The sequence below is a fragment of the Urtica dioica genome, chromosome 1, assembly GCF_054948205.1.
Source record: "Urtica dioica subsp. dioica isolate 48M chromosome 1, U.dioica_male_clone48M_v1_H2, whole genome shotgun sequence".
Classification (NCBI taxonomy): domain Eukaryota; kingdom Viridiplantae; phylum Streptophyta; class Magnoliopsida; order Rosales; family Urticaceae; genus Urtica; species Urtica dioica.
In genome coordinates, this window is record NC_142756.1 from 12,966,456 (window position 1) to 12,982,981 (window position 16,526).

The window sequence follows — 16,526 nt, forward strand, 5'->3', positions numbered from 1 at the left end:
CTTGATATTTTGGCAGAGGGATCTTTCGATTTTATGTCCTTTGGCGGGAGGATGATTTGGTCTTGGTATTTCGACGGAATGATCTTCCGGTTTTAAGTTCTTGGACTTTTAGCAGGAGGATCCGTTGGCCATGTTGTTTTTGTTCTAGGGATGTGTGAAAATGACGACGTAAGTCCAGTGACGGATCTAGAAAAGGTTACCAAGGGGGACAAATTTGACAAAACAAAATCAGAGGGGGCTAATTTGAAAAAAAAATCTTAAGTGGGTCTAATTTGTAAATTTTTAGGGTAATTTTTTAAAAAAAAAGCTAAAAATGTAAAAAAAAAAATCGAGGGGTCACGTGACCCTCTGGACCCCATGTAAATCCGTCACTGGACATAACAATAAATATGGAATTTGAACATGAGCAAAATGCATAAAGGTCACAAAAAAAAACATGGCATTATGAAAAAGTATGCAAATTAATGTCAATTTTTACATTTCCATTCCCATCCATTCTCACTAGCTATTCCAAAGCAGATGTCGTTTTACGACACAGCGTGATATAAACGACACCGAAATGAAACATGGATTCCACACACTCTCGACCACAGACGATCGAAACCCCTTAAAAATGATCGTGCAGAGAGAGAGAGCCCTTAAACCCTTCTTATACGATCTGCCTTTTCATTTCGCAAAAACCCTAACCATATCTTCTCAGCTAAACCCTAGCCAAGCCACCTCAAGATTTCAGAGATATATCTCTCCTCTCTGAACTGTAACCCTAAAATTCCGACAGCCATGATGACCAATGCTGTCTTCCAGAATGCTGTCTTCCAGAGGAGAGCTTTCGCCGCCGTCGAATCTCTGATCCTCCGTCATCGCTGCTTCTCGATCGCGGCCACAACGCCGGTTCCCGCCACTCTCGCAGTTCAGCCCAAGCGATTCTCCGGCCGCGAAATTTGTCACCATGAGAGGCCGTTAGGGTTTCTAGGTCGGGGCTTTCACGCGACGCCTGGTCCGCTCGCGTTCAGAGCTTCCGCGGTGTCGCTCGCGGAGATCGCTGTCGATGTCGATCGGTTCAGCAGCACTGACGAGGGACTCGAGATTTCGAAGCTTCAGGTCGCTCCGGAGATTGTATCTGCTCTGGCGAAGAAGGGTATCACTAAGCTCTTTCCTATTCAGGTAACGTTCGGGTCTTTGGATTCTTAGACCGTCTTATTAACAATGATTTTGAGCTTTTAAGCTTTATAGAACCTAGAGAAATGAGGAATAATTTTGTAAATTATAACCGTTGTGTCTTGTTTGTTTGACAGAGGGCTGTGCTTGAGCCAGCGATGCAAGGGCGTGATATGGTTGGCCGTGCCAGGACTGGGACCGGAAAGACACTCGCTTTCGGAATCCCGATCCTGGATAAAATTATCAAGTTCAACGCTCAACATGGGTGTGTTTCTCAAATCCCCATTTGTAGTTTTTTTCTTCTTCATTTTCTTTGAGTTTGTTGCTTTTTTGCTTAAACCTGTGTTCTAATGTGACTCTTCAGGCGCGGAAGAAACCCGTTGGCCATAGTCTTGGCCCCGACAAGAGAGCTTGCCAAGCAAGTGGAGACTCAGTTCCAAGAGGCGGCGCCGAGTTTGGACATAGTTTGTGTTTATGGTGGAACTCCTATCCAAGCCCAGATGAGGCAGATTGGTTATGGTGTGGACGCTGTGGTTGGAACGCCGGGACGTGTCATTGATCTTCTCAACCGAGGTGCTCTCAACCTATCCGAAGTCAGGTTTCTCGTTCTCGATGAAGCCGATCAGATGCTTCAGATCGGGTTTCAGGAGGCCGTTGAGACTATCCTGCAGAGCGTGCCCAAACAACGCCACACTATGATGTTCTCTGCGACCATGCCTGTGGAGATCAGAAGGATTACTCAAAGATATCTAAAGTCCCCAGTCGACATCGATCTTGTAAGTGCATGACTCCACTTGATATTGTTCGGCTCCTGGTTTTAAATTTTTTAAAGTTCTATGGGAATTACGGATCTTGAACCACTCGAGTTGAAGTGAAATATATGGTTTGCCTTTTAAAAAGTTACAGGCTTCTATTCCCGTTATGGGCATAAGTGAAAACACAAAACATGATACTGAATCAGACAACCATTAAATTTTATGGGTGCCGTTAAATTAATCAAGTATTTTTTTTTTAATACAGGTTGGAGATTCGGACCAGAAACTTGCAGATGGAATTTCTTTGTATTCAATTGTTTCAGACATGTATTCCAAAGCATCAATAATCGGGCCACTGGTTACGGTAAAAAAAAGAAATCAAACTAATTAACCCCTAGTCGCATTCTTCTGTTACGAATTCTCGAGGAATTTTTCCAGTCTGTCGTATCCTATATAGAAAGCATTTCAACCTTTAAAATGTTCTTCTCAGCAACATGCAAAAGGAGGCAAGTGCATTGTTTTCACTCAAACCAAGCGTGACGCCGACAGATTGTCATTTGCCATGTCGAAAAGCTATAAATGCGAGGCCTTGCATGGCGACATCTCTCAAGCCCAAAGAGAGAGAACACTTGCAGGCTTCCGAGAGGGACACTTCAATATCCTAGTTGCCACTGATGTTGCTTCTCGTGGACTCGATATTCCCAATGTTGACCTAGTAAGATCAATCAAACTAATCCTCTGCTTTAATAGGTTAATTTGAAAGAATTGTAGCAGTTGTATAGATGTATGATCCAAGATTGGGATGTTTTGTGTATTCTTTACTAGCTGGGCTGTGGTGTGAAATATTATTTGCTTTTTTTTTTATTGATTTTGTTTTCTTTCTTGTTTTACAGGTTATACACTACGAGCTTCCAAACTCGTCGGAGATATTTGTTCATCGGTCAGGCAGGACAGGTCGTGCAGGAAAGAAAGGCACTGCTGTTCTTGTTCACACGCGCGACCAAGCAAGGTCTGTGAAGATGATCGAGCGAGATGTTGGCAGCAGATTTACAGAGGTAACTTATAACGTGATTTACAGAGCCTCTGTTAAAACTTGTCTACACTTCATCCGTTTAGAAGACTTTCCCGAGAGATGTTGATTACTTTGACGGCGTTATCATCCCATTGGTTTCAATACCGATTTCTGCTGTACCTTTCCAAACTCACTTGCAAACCCTCTTTCCAATCCCACTTTTTGTCCAAAGATATCAATACCTTCACAAGGCCAGATTTCTGAGCTGTGTATCTAATGTGTGACTCATCACTTATTTGATTGTGGTGCTTTTCGACAGCTTTCTCCGATGGCTGGGGATAGCTCAATTCAAATGAGCAGTGGCGGCGGAAGCCGCTTTGGCGGTGGCGGCGGCGGTGGCTATGGAGGCCGTTTCAGCGGCGGTGGCGGCGGTGGCTCGGGCCGATTTGGTGGTGGTGGCGGCGGCCGATCCTCCGGTGGGTACGGATCAAGCTCCGGTGGTTATGGTGGTTCCAGGTCCGGTGGTTTTGGGGACTATGGCGGCGGCGGTGGTGGTGGTTCCAGGTCCGGTGGTTTTGGGGACTTTGGTTCCAGGTCCGGTGGTTCCAGGTCCGGTGGTTTTGGTGACTTTGGCGGCGGTTCAAAGCCCAGTCGCTCCGGCGGTTTTGGGGACTTTGGCGGTGGTTCAAAGCCCAGTCGCTCCGGCGGTTTTGGAGACTTTGGCGGCTCTAGCTCGCGACGTTCTGGGAAATCAAGCCAAGACGACGATTGGGACTTTTAAGAAAATGCCTTTTGTTGATAATCGGAAGATCAGTAGTGGAGTTTGTCTTTAAATTCTCCGAACACTACATACCCTTGTGATTTACGTTTGTCTTGGGCCTCCTTTTTTTTTTTTTTTTTTTTTTTTTTAGAGACGAACAAAGTCAGAAGCTTTGATATTATATTTTTATAACGTAGTAACAAAAGGGCGGTCTAAAACGCTTGGGGCTTGTAATATTTTTGCATTAGGATATGACATTTAGACTCAACTCTCAACCATGTTGAATTTTCTGTAATAGTTTTTTTATTATTATTTAAATGGAAAATCATATGTACAAGCATATAATTATTTTTTGCTCGAGTACAAGCATATAATTATTTAAATGGAACACGTGTTAGTAAGTTGCTTTGTATGCATATTTGTATCACTATATATGCATGGAAGAGCGTAGTATGTGAAATGGATTAAAATTTATCGATCTGATACTTATTCTATTTTGCGAGTCTTTGATCGAAGATAATCTATATTGATATTATTTTAAAAAATAAAAAATCTATATTGATATATTTTGGACATCATCACCTGAACTCTTGCATGAATAATAATGATGATGATAATAATGTTAATAGTAATAATGTCAACCAGGTAAAGCTGTTCACTTAGTTTAATAGTGAGATCAGGAAATGTTTTTACACAACTCAATCTCCATTTTTTTTTTTGCATCAATTTCTTCTATTTAATGCATGATCATCATTAGCCAAAGATAGAAGGATTTGTATAGTTCATGGCTTTTGGTCAATTATTTTTGTTCTCTTTAGATGATGCTAAACATGAGCGCACACAAATACAACAGAGGAAAATAAGAAACCAATTGAAAACAAATCTTACTTCGATCGAGTCCAGCAAACGAAAATTATTTATTAACTATCGATGGAAAAATGTACCATAAATCTCATTTTTGTACCCGAGATCTGTTGGCAAAAAATTAATGGAACATTACACAAAATTTTCCGAATAATATATATAAATGAAGATTCCCGAGCTTTTCATACCGGGCTGTCACGGATTAAAGAGTTTCCTGAACGGTCCATCTTTGCGGTCTTTGGCAGCTTCAGTTAGAGCCAAGAACCTCTTGAAGCCGGTTGTGGCCGCGCCTCTCCCGAGCGCAGCTGCTCGTGCCAGCACATCCTCCCGAGAAGCGATAAGTCCTATCGCGGCAGAGCTTGCCATCGCCGGAGCTGAAGTGGCTGCCGGGACCGTTTGGATCGCTGTGGAAACTGATTGCCCCACAGAATGTTGAGTACTAATCCCGGGGCCTTGTTTGTTGAAGTCGTCTAGTATGCTTTGCTGATCCGCTTTTTTGAGGCCCTGTAAAAGAAATATCGCATTTTTATATGGGAGAAGATCGAAAATATTTTTTTATTTATATTTTTGGATGAACAGCCGTAACTAGGGGGTGGTGAATCAGCAGGACCACCGTTAGGTGTTACATGTATCTCATATTGAATTTTTCATGATTTTACTTTGACCAAGGTTGTGTCACTTTGCCGAATGATTTTAGAAGAGAAAAAAAAAAAATCTATAATGCAAAGTCTGGAGACTCTGAGCAATTTCCTTGAATGTCAAGCTCCTATCCAGCCTTGAATTTTAAGACAATCTGCCATGGATTTCCTCATCGATCGTACCGAATTTCTGAATGGGCAGGTTTGGGGAGTTGCTCAGCCACTGATGTGGGTAAATCTTACTTGCCAAGCCATCCATCTTCCAAGAATTACCATCCCGGACTTCACATTACTGTGAAAACAAGTAAATAACCCGGATGACCTTTTGGGAGACAGATTCAGTCTCCTTTTGGCGATTTAAAGAGAAGCTCTATGTCGTCTTCAAGATTACCGATACCCAAACCTCCATTCTCCTTCAGGTGATGAAAAGTATCCAACAAAATCAGAGACTGGGTTCTTGTCTCCTCTAAACCTTCCCAAAAAACAATACTTAACCATCTTCCCGATCTCCTAATTGGGTACCGTTTTGCATTTCAAACCCGACCACTTAACTTAATACAGAAGCCAATAAGGAATATTCTGCCAAAACTCTTAAACTGATACGATTTACAGTTATAAATGAACAAGCCTAAACTAATGAAACCTATGACTTTTAGGGACTAAGTTTTTGGCTGATAATTGTTTAAATCACGAGGCAAAGTGATACAACCACCATAATTCAAGGGTAGATACTAAAAAATAACAGCAATTCCATACATAATCTTAAAAAAGAAGGAAAATGATAATAAAAAACGATTGCAATAGGAACTAGGTGATAGTTTGACTGGTACCTTGAGCTCCAGAATCCGCTGAAATTCCATTGGCGAACCCTCTGGTAGCAATGCTCTATATGTATCCGCCACCGAATCTATTGGGGATAGTATGACCTGTGTATTTGACCAGAATGAAGTGAATTTACAGTAAGAAAATCATTTTCTTTCGAGAATGTCTCAAGATGTCGAAAACTGACCTTTAAAAGTGCTTCGGCTTTGCTCATCTCACGGCTAACAAACTTTGAATAGCTAGCAGCACCTGATGTCTATTTGATACACATTTAGAGCCAGGGTTAATGGATTTCACAGAGAATTTATTCAAACCAGCGCACATCAGATTCAAGCGATCATAGATATCATTTCAGATTGTTTAAGTTTGTAATTGTTTATGTAGAACTCAAAATAATATATCAATAACTCACTTGTCTACCCAGGGAAGGTATTTCTAAGAGAATCGTCTTTACAGCTTGAGTGTCCAATAACATCTGTAACAGCACGAGAAAAATTCCTTTTTGGGTAAATTCTAGGAATAAATAATAAAGCTTAGCAGCTACGGGAATTTAGAATCAAGACCAGACCATATAAACAAGATAGATAAAGATCTTAAAAGACAGCTTGAGACGATATGATGGCACAATAATTTTTAAACTACGAATCTTCATCTAGCAACCTATTTTCCAGAGATAATAATAAAAAATAAAAAAAAAATAAAAAAAATAAAAAAAAAACTGTTCTCTGCAAGAAGCAATATTTTAACAGAGCACTAGATGAATGTTAAAATATAGAGAGCCAAGGAATGTCCTCTCTGCACTAACTCCAAGGCATCTTGAAACAGAAACCTAGGTCTAGGTGTATACTTCACATAAGTACAAAATAATATCTATACAGGTAAAAGAAAATACACGGTAGATGGATTCAGTTCATACTTGTTGAGCTCCAGTTTCTGAAATTTGTTTGCACTTGAAAATGTTTGCAAAGAAGCGTGGACCAAGGGAAGATGCAAGCTGCATAGGACCGATCCATATAATTAGTGCTAATCAACGGCATTTATTTTCATAGCGACTTGGCTAATACTATATGATTGTTAACTTAAGGATAGTCTAAGACCAAGCAGGTGGCAACAAATAATAGCGTTGTTTAAAAAAAAAAGAGCTTTTTTTTACTTAAAAGAATAAGAAAAATAAGAATAAAGGCTAGAACCGAGCTATAAAGATATGATGGCATTGAAAACATCAAGAGTGGTTTCAGAAAGTAGGGAGCACCAATCTAACGTAGTAACTGCTGAGATTTTGTTTTGGAGACACTGAATTTTTATTTAAAAAGGGGAACTGACTAAGTCAGATTAGTCAGAGAAAGTGCTCAGAATGAAAGAGAAATAAAAACCATGATTTAAGAATACAATAAGAGTGAGCTGTTTGTACCTTGTCCAGGAAGAACTGGAAGTAAACTGGCGAAAGGAGGCTACCAAGCACAGGAATACTACTAGAGAGAATCATATTTATGCCATTGACATACCTGCAAAATTTTGATGCGATGAATTTCAGGAACAGATCAAAACAGTAGAGTTGATGATACTTTATTATAATACATGGTTCTTACTCTGACTGGTCTCCAACATTTTCAAGTGTAGCCCATGGAACACGAGTCATTGCAGCCATTTCAGCATCAAATTTGGTCTCCAGGCCTTGTACAAGCGTTATTAATGATCTAGTGATAACTGCTGAAAACTCATCCTGAAAAAACCCTCCATCGCTTTAAAAATGTAGACTAGAATCGTCCCTAGAATTCCTTTATGCTGTAACATTTTTTTAGGATCCATGACATAAAAAATGAAGTGGCTAACCTGGACTTCTGACATATCCACCATCACGGCTAAATTTGAGTCGATTATTTTGGATACACTTTCAGCAAGTTCACCAGACTGTCAAATTTACAACCAGGTCAATCTAAGAATAAAAATGTTGCAATGTTGATCATGCCAGGTTATAATAGAAAAAGAATACATGATGAGCCAACTGGCTTTGGGAGCATGAGCGAAAAGCCAATTAGTATTTTCTGCTGAGAAAACTATATAGTTCTATAGCTCATTTCCATGCACCAGGTTATTTGATGACGTATAATAACATTATCGTTTCTTCGTGAGAATCTTATTAACGCCTTTTACTAATGGTTTCAATACTCAATCAAAAGAAGCTTTCAAAATAAGAAAATAATCCTAAAAATATTTAAGAGCCCAACGACCATCATTTCACATTAAACAAGTGAAGAAACAAGAAGCATTTATCAGTAGGTAGATGTTTGGTATAAAGGCAAAGTAAAACCAGTCAAAGAAACGATACGTACTCATTTTATTAAAAGGATCAAAATAACTAATGGACATTTGAATAAAGCTAATTTTCGAAGTCAATATAAGTGCCGTAACGTGAAGACATACCGTCTGATGGCAATATTCGGCTGAATTGACGATATAGCAAATCACCTTTTCATCTCTATCCGACGTCTGCTTAAAGTTGTCAGAGAGATACAGAAAAATAAATTAAGATTCTCTAGGGGACATGAAGCCTAAACTAAATCTATGAGCTGCAATGAAAGGAACGGTCTGATATTACCTTTATCTGTCCATCCATGCCTGTCGCTGCTGCAACAAGTCCTGTGCCACCCTTAGGTAGTCTTGTAAAAAGTTTTAAAGCATATGCCTTGAGAATTCTTTGAAATACCTGTTAAAAAGAGTAATTCAACATTGTGATTACACAAGAAAAACGGGGAAGTTCTAAATAATTTGCATTGGTACTCGTTTTGCTAGCCAGCTCAGGGTCAAGTGGTACATCTAACTATTTGTTTTAACCTTAAATGTTGATGATTTCCATTATATTAAGATTTCTCTTGCATAACACATGCATGTGCACGGATAAAATATAATGTCACGTGTTAAATTTTCTCTATAGAAAAGAAAAGGAGATGGATAGAGGCCTTTTGATGACACACCTTGAGCAGGTTAAGTAATGTCTGGTTCTTTGTTAGAGCACTACATCTCTTTAGACTTCTCTTGATTATGAGGAACAACTGCAACAAACAGAAATCAAGCGAACCACATATAATCGAGATTTAAGTATGATTACGAATGCCTTAATCAAAGTCAAAAGAAGTCTTTTAAGTAAGGAAACAAATAACTAAGCATTGACTATCTATAACCCGAATACTTGACAACAGCTGTGGACGTTCTGGAAGATGAACAGAGGCAATATAGAGAACAAAAGAATTTCCGAAGGTTTCAAATCGATTACAATTTCTGCTGTCAAGTCCTATAATTATATACCATAGTGCATAAAGATACTAATCAAATGTTAATTAATCTAGTTGAGGATAACAGACTACCAGCTTTTACGATACTCAAGCTGTACTGATTATATTATGACACGACAGATCATCTTACCTGCATACTGCTTGACAAGACGTTGTTTTGACTTCCCTCCTCAATATCCCATGTCTCTTCCTGTCATACATAGAGTTTAAGGCTGAATACGGGCATACCTCTAGGGGTATATTACCAACACTGAACTCTACCTGAATAAGCTTTTCCAAACTTTCCATTAACGTTTTTTCTTCAAGCTCTATATACACAGATAGGTGATGTTCAAAGCAAGATGAAATAATTCCCCGAAAGTTGAACTGCAAAGTGTCATAAGAAACAAGTCATTATTAAGAAGATAAGAAACCCACTTTTAAGTAATGTAGATTACAGTATATTTGTGAAGGGTAAAAAGTATATATAGATTCCAAGATTTTTCAACTCAATGCTAACAGTGCAGAGCACACCGCCAGAGAAGGCATCAATTTTATTTATGTATAAATTCATGGCCGATACTGTACACTTGAATTGAAATTATACCCCAGCTGCAGGAGCCGACAATTCTTTGTTCCCATCCTTTTCCTGACAGCATAGAATCACAAATAAATAAATAAATGGTTCGACTTTCTCAACAACTATTTAGCAATGAACAAAAATCTCCACATTTTTTATAAGAAACAAAATTTAAGTAATTCTAACACTTTCTGAAGAAACCTTCAGAACGAAAATATCAAGCCTAAAGAGCACTAGGCCAATCTCGAATGGGATTGGACAAAGAAAAAGCACTAAGATTGGCACATGCACTGAGAGAGCCATAAGGCGATACAATGGTTGATCCCATCCCATGTATCTTCTAAAAAGTAAACCTCCGCTAGAAATACCACTGTTAAAATGCAACATACCTCGGCCCCACTTCCTTGATAGGCAGCAAGCTTCTTTTCATATTTTTTACGAATATCTGAAACATTTTGAGCATTCTTTTCCCCAGCACCAATTTCTTCGATTTCAGTCCCACTATCTTTGCCCTGTGCCCCGCCTCCAAACTTCTCTGCCAATTCATCCTCGAATTCAAGAGTTCTCTGTAAAGCCTGTGGAATACATGATGCAGTAAGTATACAAAGCGTTAAAAGTTTAAATCTTAAATACACCAAAAGAACGATCCTAGCCATAATGACACAAGAAACCATATCGACGATTAAGCTGTTTCTTGTTAACAGAACCACTGATTGAACTAAGGTTATTGTAATTCTTGTTCCAAGATGCAATTTTCTAAAATCATTGAGCAACAAGATTTGTGGCTTACCAACAATAACGTCCCAACATCTGGCTTCTCTTTCATACTATTTAGAATTTCCTCCAATTGTTTTCTGGAAGCAGAAAAACAAAATTAGAATCACCATGCATTTTCACATATAAAAATAATTTATACAGATATACACTTCAAGGTCTCCTCTCTAAAGGAGCACTAAAATATCTTTAATACGTACATATGAGATCTTAGTTCTCTACATTAAACCTTGGACCATAATCTTGATAAATTATTATTTCATAACTATAGTAATGACGACGACGAAGACGGTTATGAAGATAGCAATAACTAAAATATTGAATTAAGGAGATCATGCCTTGTCTTCTTACAGAACAGAATACATAGTCGATATGGGACATGCCAAGCAGGAGGAAAAATCTTCCAGATATCTTCATTTGTTCTTATTCGCCGTTTGATCCATGCATATCTCCGTTCAGTCTTATCCAACTTAGCAAGTTCTACAAACATGAGTAGGAATTCAAAGTGAATCAATCTTAAGGAAAACATTTTATTTGAAAAGTTTAAACTGCAGTTCGATACAAATTCATAGGAACTCAAACAAACCGGCTCCTTCAAAGATCTGTTCATATGACGTGAGTTCCCTGCTGCAGAAGTTATTAACCAACTCTTCTCTAACAGACGGTTCTAAGGCATCCACGACTAAGCAAGCATCAGATAACTGCTGGAGGAGATTAGTTTCTTCTGTCTCTTTTCCAGTACCTAAGCTATAAAACATTAGAAGGAATACGATGCACATATTAGATGTTGCAGCTCATAATTACGTAAATCAACAATGAATGATGTTTGTCAATTCAACGTAAAGAATACAGCAAGTTATATTTCTTTAATATAAATTGTACGCAGAGTGTTATAGTAAGAATACAATTTTGGCTTTACAACATATGGCCTTGAAAATGATGACACTTGACCAAAATGCTGAAGATCATGAATGAGAGTAAGAATCATAATTAGGGGTATGAAGTGTGCATTTGAAATGTAGAACATATTGAACTCAAGTTAGGAGTACTTTAGGGTGATAAGAGAATGTATGCGACAGTCAACAAGCATTTTTTAAAATGAAATGGTCAGAGGAGAAGCGGGACTACTTAATGTCTAATAGCAGAATAATATAAATATAGTAAGATCTTCGAGCGATTGTAAGAAAATTTAGTAGTCAGTTTACTCATTTATTTTTATTACATACCTTGAGAAATCAGAAGAAACATGTGACTTGAGTATTTGCTTGATATTCTTGAACTTTTCTCTAAGCTCTGTGATTTTTGGAACATCCCTGTAAGCTTCAAAATGACTACAAAGTTGGTTCACAGCCTAAAATTAACAATGAATCTGGATCAGCAAATGCAGGAACTTTTCTTGAAGATTGCGAAATTACTATTAAACATAAAAAAACTAAACTGGGTGCAAGAAAAATGATATATTGCATACACAGAATAAAAGGGTATGGAATATATATATATATATATATATATATATATATATATATACACACACACATGTATATATAAAGGGAAAAAAAAGAAGCAGAAATAGAAATAAAAACAAAAGTAGCCCTTTTTGCGCCATATCAAACTCGCCACAGAAGATGAAACAACTAACGATCTAGAATATTAGAAAGTACAAACAAGCTTTTACTTCAACGCGATCTTTTTATAGTGCAACAGTGGCTTGACTAAAACTGCGAAGAATATTCAAGAAAAAAAAATACCTCTAATTGCGCAGCTGCTTCCTTGTATTGACGCTTTGAAGCCATTACTTGAAGCTGCTCAACGGCAGAGACTGCGAGCACATAAATGAAGGTGTTTCAAGGAACAGTTAAATTATATATCCTCAGTCTTCTAACCACCAGTCAGCTAATGCTATAAGGTTATCAGCATAAATTTCAATCAGAAATTTGTTTCATCACGTGCAAAACCGAGTTTAAGGCAAGTCACTCCTCAACACAACAAGGCTAATTCAAAAGGGTTTTGTGTGAGTGTTTTGTGATCTACTGCAATGTTCACCTAGTCACTAACTAAATTTTTTTTTTCTTGCCTAAACAAATTATGCTCTTTTTTTCAACTGTGCCTGTAAACTTTCAAACCAGACATGGCAAGATCCAAAAATAACAGAGAAAGAACTTTACCCAACATGGTGAGACGATGAAGTGCGGTGATCGTCGTTGTAATGTGCTTCTTAGCAAAGTCCAACTTCTTTATATCTCTGCATATCTCTTGTACCATTGTCTCGCTTTGCTCTGCCTTAGTTTTTATTTGCCGGATCTTATACATCAGCTCCTGCAAAAAAAAAAAAAAAAAAAACACAGAGCAAACACTCATAAGTAAACAGCACCACAACAGTATCACACACAAACGCCATTATCGATAAACATGTTACATACCTCCACGGCTCGTGTAGCGGACGCGAGATCTTCCTTGGCTTTGGTCCCCGAATTGCTCTGAAAATCGCAGCATCGACCAAAAAACCGTCAAAACACCAAAGTAAAACCTACGAAACAGTACCATCTGAATCCGATCGTCTCGTGACGAGGTTGTGATTGAGATTTTTTTTTTTAATCGTTGCTAGCAAATAGCGACCTGCTGTCGGACGGCGGATAAAATCTCGGCATCGACTCGTCGGATCTCGACGTGAATCTTCTGCATCAGAGGCTCGACGCCGGAGAGAGACGCCTCTGAAAAATCCGGTCGCCGGAGAAACGGCGATTCGTTACCATTTCGTGTGGTGCGTGTAATGCTTGAGTAAGTGAAATGGAAAGGCAGAGAAAAGAGATGAACCTGTTGGGAACATTTGGTTGATGTAATCCAAAGCGGACTTGTCCATTGTCATCTTCGAAGTGATCTGCCGAAGTAATTCGAGCTCAAGACAGAAAGAGCGATGAAGGAGAGAGATCAGAGATCTGCCTGAAAGAATAAAACGCGTGAGTCATCGCAAAGCTAGCTTCGGTCCGGTTCGGTCGGTTTTTTCTGCACCGAACCAAGCCGATTATTTATAGGGTCGGGTTAGAACGGTAAACAGCTCGGTAATTAGAGATCAGTGTAATCCACTACAGTAAAATGAAAATAGATAATGAGTAAAGGTCTTCACCTCTAATCTTAAAGATTGAAATGGGATATAAGAGCATCTTTAATGGTAAGTTAATATCAAATTAACTTACCATGCCACATAAGTCATAGCAAAATACAATTTATTTAAGCTAAATCATTCACAATGGTAAAGCTAATTTATCATCTTGTTTAAGTTTATCCCACTTGTCATTTTCTATTTTTGTTTATTTTTTTATTCAACTTCCACTTGTAAAAACTATAATTTTTTTTTATTAAAAGTTGTATAATTCAATTTATTAGGCCAAATGAAGAACATGTAATTTTTTAAAAAAAACAATCTGACTATATTATAGTAACAATATATTAATTAAAAATTTATAAATTTAAGTAAAATAATAAATTTAACAACACAACACATATAATCAAATTTGGATTGGAATTTGAGAATTTTGACTTCCCGGAGAATTTTCTAAGAAAGAGAAATATTCACTAAAAGACTAGAATTATCCATTTTGATATATGGAAGTTGATCTGATAAAAAAATGGGGAAGTTGTGTGACTTGTCTTTTTGACCTCTACGTTTTATATAGAGTCATATATCAGTTGTAGTTTGAGACTCAGTTTTTAAAAACAAAAGTAACTGTTACAATTAATTAATAGAGTCGTTTGAACTCTTCCGGAGAAATAGAGTGTAAAAAAAAAATCTTCTCATATTCAAAACAATAAAATAATTACTAAAATAGTGTATTGGGCCATGTAGTTTGCTTAAGCAATTAGCTCTATAGAGCTAATTTCTCTAGCCAAACACATAGCTAAAATGCCAAATAATGGTTAAGCAAATAGCTTAACATTTTTTCTAATTGCAAGCAAGTCCTTAAATTGTTAAGCTAGGAACCATTAATGATGCTCTAAGTGTTTATTTTCTTTTCTTGGTTTTCAGATATTGTAACTATCTATGTTTATCTAATTAGATGATTTTTTTTTTTCAGGAAATAACTTTTTTAAGTGTGATAGCGTTGCAATGAAGATGATCCAATTTTTTTTTGTATTTTTTATTTATTTATTTTGAATTTTAATATTCTTAATATTGTAATAGCACTTTGATATTTTTCACCTAAATTTTATTATTTTAAAACTTTATATTGTTGATAGATTTTTATTTTGTAAATGAGTAAGCGAGGCTACCCGACCCGTTACCCTTTTTTTAAACTGTATAAACGGATAACGGGTCCAATATTTTTAACCCGCTTACCTGGCGGATATCTCCGTTACCCGGCCCGTCTCAAAACCCGAGTAAACGAGTCCGGATAATGGGTAAAAAATTATAGCGGGTATGGGTAACAGAATAGGTAGGACTGTGACCCGAAACCGACGAACCGAGTAAACCGGCCCTCCAACCCACTCCGCTGATCCGACGAAGTCGACCCACGAAGACCCGATCAGTTTCGGATTGCACCGAACCGAGCCGAAGGCCTTCGTCGGACGGATTCGGCTCTCGTCGCCAAAATCGCGGGTCACACCGACCCAACCCGAGGTAAGCCCTAATTCAGTACCTCTCTTCACTATATATTTGATCGATAGTTCGACTTCGATACCATATAAATTTTTTTGCCATCCCTCTCGTCTGACCTAGGGGTATTTGATCGACCTCTGTTCGTATCGTACGAGGGTTCACAGTCGCTACAATTTGAGCTTGTGTGGTTAGTGAGTTGCTGAATATTGCTGAATTGATTATGAATACAATTTGAAAACTTGGGTATTTTATACAATTTGAATCTGTTTATGAAGCAACCCGAAAATACCAGGGGAATTGTTGTATTCACTCCGCTGAATTTTAGCCTTTATTTTCTTGGGTATTTTATACAATTTGAATCTGTTTATGAATATTGTTTTGAATCTGAGATTTCTTACGAATCTGTTATGAATATTGCTGAATTGATTATGAATATTGTTTTGAATTTTGATATCAAATCGAACTCTTTTTTTGTTTTAGTTTTTTCAAACACCAAAAGCTCTGCTCGATTTTCTCTTGTTCGATGTATTGATCTGTGTACCATCTTATGCATGTTTTGTTTTGTGAAGATATGGCTGTAGTCATCTGTGTGCACCATCTGTTTTACATTGGACTGACATGATTATGTGTGTAACTGACATGATTATGTGTGTAAATACAGATGACTTGTATCTGTCAATTTTGTATTTAAGCTTTGTTTCGATATATTAATACAACACTTTGCAGATCAAGATTGCTAGATAGAAGTTTTTTGAGCCTGAAACTAGGCTGACCGACATCAGCTGAAAAAAGAAATAGAGAGAGAGAGAGAAGAAGAAGAAGAAGAAGAAGAAGAAGAAGAAGAAGAAGAAGAAGAAGAAGAAAACTTGCATTCTGCCAAGATTCGACTGACCTCAACACTGTTCTAAGGTGAGTATTACTAGTAACAATTTTGGTCACGTTGTATGTATTACTAGTTTATTCCATGTTTTTGTCAATTTACTATATGCTGCCCTTGTTATGGCTTTGCCTTCTTTGATTAAGTGTTTTAGCTATTGGAATTGTACTTGAATTTGGATTGGTCATGGATTTATTGCAGTCCTAATAAAGTGAAAATAAGTTTGGTAGCAGAAACAGAAAATAAGTGTAAAAGCAGACCTATCGTACAATTTACTCATAGATGCTCCAAGAGATAGTAAAGCTTCTCTTCTCTTTATACTATTTTTTTAGTTGCAACAGACGTGAAACATTTTTTTTATCTCAAAATTGGTGCAGCTACTAGGACTGTGACCCGAAACCGACGAACCGAGTAAAC

General features: G+C 37.6%; 2 protein-coding genes across 2 annotated transcripts; one reads left to right on the plus strand and one right to left on the minus strand.

Moving 5' to 3' along the window:
• Positions 1-651: 651 nt before the first annotated feature.
• On the plus strand, positions 652-3,839 carry LOC149407310 (DEAD-box ATP-dependent RNA helicase 53, mitochondrial-like). The gene is made up of 7 exons (XM_089612773.1): positions 652-1,164; positions 1,296-1,423; positions 1,523-1,934; positions 2,179-2,277; positions 2,404-2,628; positions 2,807-2,968; positions 3,245-3,839. Exons 1-7 carry the CDS (start codon positions 781-783, stop codon positions 3,704-3,706), a joined length of 1,872 nt encoding a protein of 623 aa, XP_089468899.1. The 5' UTR covers positions 652-780; the 3' UTR covers positions 3,707-3,839.
• A 691-nt stretch (positions 3,840-4,530) lies between these two features.
• On the minus strand, positions 4,531-13,648 carry HIT1 (Membrane trafficking VPS53 family protein). Its single transcript, XM_089612784.1, has 24 exons — positions 13,450-13,648; positions 13,252-13,346; positions 13,056-13,112; positions 12,801-12,951; positions 12,384-12,454; positions 11,862-11,986; positions 11,222-11,382; positions 10,974-11,115; positions 10,652-10,715; positions 10,251-10,436; positions 9,889-9,930; positions 9,564-9,668; positions 9,433-9,492; positions 8,985-9,062; positions 8,609-8,716; positions 8,434-8,499; positions 7,843-7,920; positions 7,599-7,732; positions 7,421-7,514; positions 6,926-7,003; positions 6,422-6,484; positions 6,197-6,265; positions 6,018-6,113; positions 4,531-5,053 (listed from the first exon to the last, which is right to left on the minus strand). Exons 1-24 carry the CDS (start codon positions 13,499-13,501, stop codon positions 4,745-4,747), a joined length of 2,484 nt encoding a protein of 827 aa, XP_089468910.1. The 5' UTR covers positions 13,502-13,648; the 3' UTR covers positions 4,531-4,744.
• Positions 13,649-16,526: the final 2,878 nt, after the last annotated feature.